At 42.3% G+C, this 5,767-nt stretch overlaps 1 protein-coding gene across 1 annotated transcript; it reads right to left on the bottom strand.

Annotated features, from left to right (window-relative positions):
- Positions 1-249: 249 nt before the first annotated feature.
- On the bottom strand, positions 250-3,197 carry LOC144514131 (myosin light chain 4-like). Its single transcript, XM_078245329.1, has 8 exons — positions 3,178-3,197; positions 2,782-2,896; positions 2,174-2,201; positions 1,906-2,055; positions 1,306-1,379; positions 1,117-1,216; positions 354-431; positions 250-278 (listed from the first exon to the last, which is right to left on the bottom strand). The coding sequence occupies exons 2-8, from the start codon at positions 2,878-2,880 to the stop codon at positions 250-252; spliced, it is 558 nt and encodes a 185-aa protein (XP_078101455.1). The 5' UTR covers positions 2,881-2,896; positions 3,178-3,197.
- Positions 3,198-5,767: the final 2,570 nt, after the last annotated feature.

The following is a 5,767-nucleotide window of genomic DNA, read 5'->3' as shown; positions in this document are numbered from 1 at the left end:
AGGATAAAGCATGTTTATAAGTTTTATTGTAACACTGGATTCTCAACTGAACAGAAAAATGTTTACTGCAAAAAAGCAACAGTTTCAGATGTAAGATATTCTCATCTTAAAGATATGAACAAAACCGTGAACATGGAGAAAACAGGAACTTCTCTCTGAGTAGGAGCCTGAAACAAACAGAGAGGGTTAGTATCATAGAAACAAGATTCTACTTCTAAAACAAATTGATGAATTCACTCACGTTTTGTTTCAGCCAGCCATGATGTGCTTGACAAAAGCTGGAAGACATAAACATAGTTCCCATCAGCCAGTATCTGAGAGTGCACTTTGTATTTATTGACTGTGTGCAATACCTTCATAGTTAATACATCCATTAGCATCTTCCTGTCCTGCCAGCAGGTTGTCCACTTCCCCCTCTGTCATCCTCTCTCCTGATAACACACAACATTTAGACAGAACGTGTGGATTTAGGCTGTGTGAACCAGAGATGATAGAGTCCAAATCTCAAGTCTCTGGTGGTTATAAGGAGTGTTGTATCAGCTGCTGCGTGGCATCCATGCTGCTCATAACACTGCATAGCCATATACAGTATAATAACGCTCATTCATCTTTTCATAACATCTTGTGAACGACAGTGAGCGTTAACCTCCCATAGGTTGTAACTAAAACAAGAAGCAAGCTAACAGTAGCTGAGCTAAACATGTTTGCTAACCTATCAGGGTGCAGTTTCAGTTTTTACAGGTGCCTAATGAAATTAGATGTGTGTGAACCAGAATCCTTTATCTTGATGCTACATCTCATAAGCCATCTCGCTTACACTGGCGCATTTACAGAAATGTTGATTAATGTGCATTATCCTAACAAAATAAATAAATCCTACTTGCTGCTGGTGCAGTCGACATGTTTTCTTGTCCGCTTTCACAGCAGATATGTTACATGTTACGCGTTTACACTGACTTTAAGTTAAAGTGATTATATAAGAAGTTATAAGTTCTTCCATTTGCATGCTTTTGAGGAAAAAAATCTCTCTTAACTTCACTTGTTCAGAAATAAACATTGTAACCCTTCATGAACTGTTTTTATTTTTAACATATTCAGAATCAGAGATGATCATACCCAGAGTGACCAGAACATGTCTCAGCTCAGCACCCATCACCGCCCCGTTTCCTTCTTTATCAAAAACTCTCAGGCCTTCCACAAAATCCTCGTATGTCCCCTGTAAACAGACACACACATCGGCTGAGAATTAAATACTTTAAATAACTCCCTGGACATAGACCAGACTCTGAATTCTGTGTATCATACTTTGTCTCTGGACTGAGCCACATGTTGCAGCATTGGCAGGAAGGTTTCAAAGTCCACCAGTTTACTGTCCATGTCTGTTGCAAAAGACAAGAGAAACATACGTTGTTACATAATATCTGAAATCTTATGAACACAGTAAGATCTTAAGTGGCTCCTTTTGCAAATATATGTATTTGTATTAGAGCTGCACAATATATCGTTTCTTCACCATCGTCGCAATATCAACTGGCGCAATGAACGCATCGCAAAAGACACTCAGAGATTTTTGTATTAGTTGAAAGAAAGTATCAGCAGAAAACTGAACTTTAAAATGTAACTGTCATTCTTCCTTTAGTGACGCCTTTCACGTTCAATTCAATGTTCAATTAGTTCATGAAAAGAATGTTGGAAATTATTTTCTTTCATTAGTTTAACCTTATTTATAGTATTTCAGCAGAATACTGAAAGCAGCAGAAGTGAGAACACTTTAATATCTGTTTTATGTTGTTCAACGTTATTGCAGATATTCCTCATAGCATGCAGTCCTAATATATATATATATATATATATATATATATATATATATATATATATATATATATATATATATTATATTTGTACCCTCAGGTTTGGGTCGTCCCAGGACTCGGAGGACTTCAGCGTTGGTCGGATTTTGTCCGAGAGCTCTCATCACGTCTCCACACTGAGAGAACAAGATCTTGTTTTGATTCTCTGCAGTTCTGTCAAACAGCTGGAAGGCTTCTTTAAACTCTACACACACACACACACACACACACACACACACATACACACACACACACACTGATTATATAAACGTGTGTGTTTGTTTGCTTGTGTGTGTGTGTGTGTGTGTGTGTGTGTGTTTTACCTTCGATCTGATCAGTGCTGAACTCAATCTGAAAAAGAAAACACTGATCTGAAATCACCACAATGAGCTCTTTACATAACAGGCGTCAATGATTTGTCAGTTACTTCTTTGTACCTCGACCAGATGTTAACATTCTGATAAGTAAAATGTTTTTATAGAAAATCACAAAGTAATACAGTATGTACAGACAGGTCAACTATAAGCCTTTTAAAGGGTAAGACAAGAGTCCAGAGAAACAGCAGACGGTAGAGGAGGCAGAGAGTTCCACAGTCTCGCTGCTGTGGACTCTACAGTAAAGCTTGATCAACCTCGTGTCTGAAGCTTAAAATTAAGGAACAGGTAGAAGATTTGACATGTTAGACCTCAGAGAGCGAGCTGATCAATAAGGCTACAGCAGGTCGGCCATATGCAGGGGCCTGACCAATGAACAGTATGTGAGAGTGAGGATGTTAAACTGAATCCTGTATTTTACAGGCAGCTGGTGCAGAGACTTAAGAACGGGGCTGTTGTGAGACCGTTCAAAGAGCACGTTTTAGTCTGAATTAACTTCTGTTTTGTCATCTTAAGCTCTAAAAGGACAAAATGTAAAAACAGACAGAGAGACAGACCTTGATGCTTTGTGGGTCGAAGTCTGGTTCTTTAGCAGTTTCTGGTTCTGGAGATATTTTCACTGCTTCCTTCTTTAATTCTGCTTTTTTGGGGGCCATGATGGACAGATGGAGACTAAAACAGGATGGAAAGAAAATAAAGAACAGAATCAGATAATAGAAGGTGAATGCAGGTAGACAGAGAGGAAAAGGATAGATAGAGAGGAGAGTCCTCTGTGAGTCGGCTTAAATACCGTCACACTCACAGTCCATCAGGCCCATTTAAGGTCAGAGAATTAACTAATGAATGAATCCTCTCAGGATTTCTACTGCAGAGAGACAAACTTCAAATAGATCTGAAATAAATTCCACAATCCTCTACTGAACCCACACAGAACACACATTTAATGAGACCACCTTAAATAGAAGACACATCAACTTTTATATCTCTGTCACAAAGACAGCCCTGCCTCTAGTTTTCTCAAACATTTCTTTGTGTTCCCCTTCCCCCTGTCTCTCTCTGTCTCTGTCTCTCTCTCTGTCTCTCTCTCTCTGTCTCTCTCTCTCTCTCTCTCTCTCTCTGTCTCTCTCTCTCTCTGTCTCTCTCTCTCTGTCTCTCTCTCTCTCTCTCTCTCTCTCTGTCTCTCTCTCTCTTTGTCTCTCTCTCTGTCTCTCTCTCTCTCTCTCTCTCTCTGAGTCTGAGCTGAGTGTGTGTGTGAGTGAGCTGCAGTGTTTTGTAGTTTTTCTTACTTTTCTTTTTTCTTTTGTTGATAATTTCATTTAGTTTAGTTTAGTTTAATGGTATAGGTCACTTTATCTTTAATTGGCTCACTAGAAAACATGGAGTAAAGATCTGTCCTAGTTTTCCGTGTAGCGTGGAGGACATTGGGTTAGCTGTGGGGGGAAAGGTTGGGCACGGTAGTATTAAGTCGGCCGCTCGGATGAACGGCGCCGTGGTCATCTTCCTGGACCGGGAGGACAAGGTGAACCCAAGTCATCGAGGCGGGCATCACCGTGAATGAAATGTTTGTACAGGTGCTACCGCTCACACAACCAGCTACAAAGGTAGTCCTGTCTAACGTCCCACCTTTCATCTCTGATGGCTTTCTCAGCAGAGAGTTGTCCAGACACGTTAAAAAGATCCTGTCTGGATGTAAATCTCCGTTGTTGAAACACATAGTGTCTCACCGCAGACAGCTGTATATGATACTGAGCCATCAGAATGAGGAGCTAAACCTCCGCTTCCATGTCAAGGTAGATGATTATGAATACGTGATTTTTGCAACTTCATCTGGGATGGGAGTGGGTTTTGGTTGTGGAGAGGTGGGACACACGGTGAGGGCCTGCTCGAGACGAGGTGATCCGACTCCTCCCGGTCTGGGAGGGGCTGCTGGTGCTGAGGCGGGGGCGCCTCTCGTTGCCGGAGCGGGGGACCCCCCACTGTCCGGGGGGGATGTTGCGCCGGTGTCGGCTGCCGCCTCCGAGCAGCCGATGTCCACTCCGCGTGCTGCACAGCGGTGTGGTGATGCCGTGTCTGACCAGATGCACGGGGTGAGCACTGTAGATACACCGGGTGTTTTTTGTGTGAATGAAGCGGGAGGGAAGGGTAATGGAGGTGTGTGCGAAGCAGGGACAAGTGTAGTGGGTGAAGAAAAAGAAAAAGAAAAAAAATCAGGTGAGGGTGTGTGTAGGGAACAGACAGGTCTGATCGACCAATCAGCTGAAGCTGAGCTAACTGTTGTCCCTGCAGTTGCAGCAGTTGACACAATGATGAGGTTGTTTTGAGTGACAATGGTAATGTTCTAAAAATGTCTGCAAGGAAAAGGAAAAAAAAGGACAAGGATAGTGGTTCTCAGGCCAAAAAAGTGGCAGTGAGAGAGGAGGAGGAAGGGGAGGAGGAGGAAGAAGAGGAGGAGTTCTTAGACCTGTGGTGTTTCACCACGGCTGTGTGTTCAGTGCAGGAGGATGATCTCATCTTTATTCTGTGTTTCTGTGAGATTATATATTTAATACATGTTTTATTTTTCTAATTTTCTTGTGCATTTGAAAACACCATGATGTTCTGGTAAACATTTTTTTTTTTTTACAATAAAGATGTTCTCTCTCTCTCTCTCTGTCTCTATCTATCTGTCTCTGTCTCTCTGTGTCTCTCTCTCTCTCTCTCTCTCTGTCTCTATCTCTCTGTCTCTCTGTCTCTCTGTCTCTCTCTAAATAAAGAACAGAATCAGATAATAGAAGGTGAATGCAGGTAGACAGAGAGGAAAAGGATAGATAGAGAGGAGAGTCCTCTGTGAGTCGGCTTAAATACCGTCACACTCACAGTCCATCAGGCCCATTTAAGGTCAGAGAATTAACTAATGAATGAATCCTCTCAGGATTTCTACTGCAGAGAGACAAACTTCAAATAGATCTGAAATAAATTCCACAATCCTCTACTGAACCCACACAGAACACACATTTAATGAGACCACCTTAAATAGAAGACACATCAACTTTTATATCTCTGTCACAAAGACAGCCCTGCCTCTAGTTTTCTCAAACATTTCTTTGTGTTCCCCTTCCCCCTGTCTCTCTCTGTCTCTGTCTCTCTCTCTCTCTCTCTCTCTGTCTCTCTCTCTGTCTCTCTCTGTCTCTCTCTCGGTCTCTCTCTCTCACTCTCTGTCTCTCTCTCTCTGTCTCTGTCTCTGTCTCTCTCTCTCTCTCTCTCTCTCTCTGTCTCTCTCTCTGTCTCTCTCTCTCTCTCTCTAGTCTCTCTGAGCGGATGTGTGAGTGTGAGTGCTGAGTGAGTCTACGGAGCGTGTGAGTTTCTATCTCTGTTTTTCTGTTTATTTGGGGTTTTGTACGTGTTTATCTTGTTGTGTAGTTGTTAGTTATTAGTTGGTAGTGGGTTTTGTTCACGTAGTTTGGGTGTCAGCCGGGCATTATGCCCGTGTTTGGCGTGCACCATGCGGTGCTGGAGAAGCTGACACGCCGACATGCGGTGAGGATTTCCCCTCATGTGGGCTGT

This window comes from Sander vitreus, unplaced genomic scaffold (genome assembly GCF_031162955.1).
Source record: "Sander vitreus isolate 19-12246 unplaced genomic scaffold, sanVit1 ctg459_0, whole genome shotgun sequence".
Lineage (NCBI taxonomy): Eukaryota > Metazoa > Chordata > Actinopteri > Perciformes > Percidae > Sander > Sander vitreus.
This window is presented reverse-complemented; position numbering and strand designations above follow the sequence as displayed.

What these genes read in the sequence shown, in the direction of transcription:
- LOC144514131 (XM_078245329.1), bottom strand. Translation starts at nt 2,880, where the DNA reads ATGGCCCCCAAAAAAGCAGAATTAAAGAAGGAAGCAGTGAAAATATCT. An exon ending in TCGACCCACAAAGCATCAAG is followed by an intron (nt 2,202 to 2,781) that starts GTCTGTCTCTCT and finishes TTTCTTTTTCAG; the next exon opens with ATTGAGTTCAGCACTGATCA. An exon ending in CAGCACTGATCAGATCGAAG is followed by an intron (nt 2,056 to 2,173) that starts GTAAAACACACA and finishes GTGTGTGTGTAG; the next exon opens with AGTTTAAAGAAGCCTTCCAG.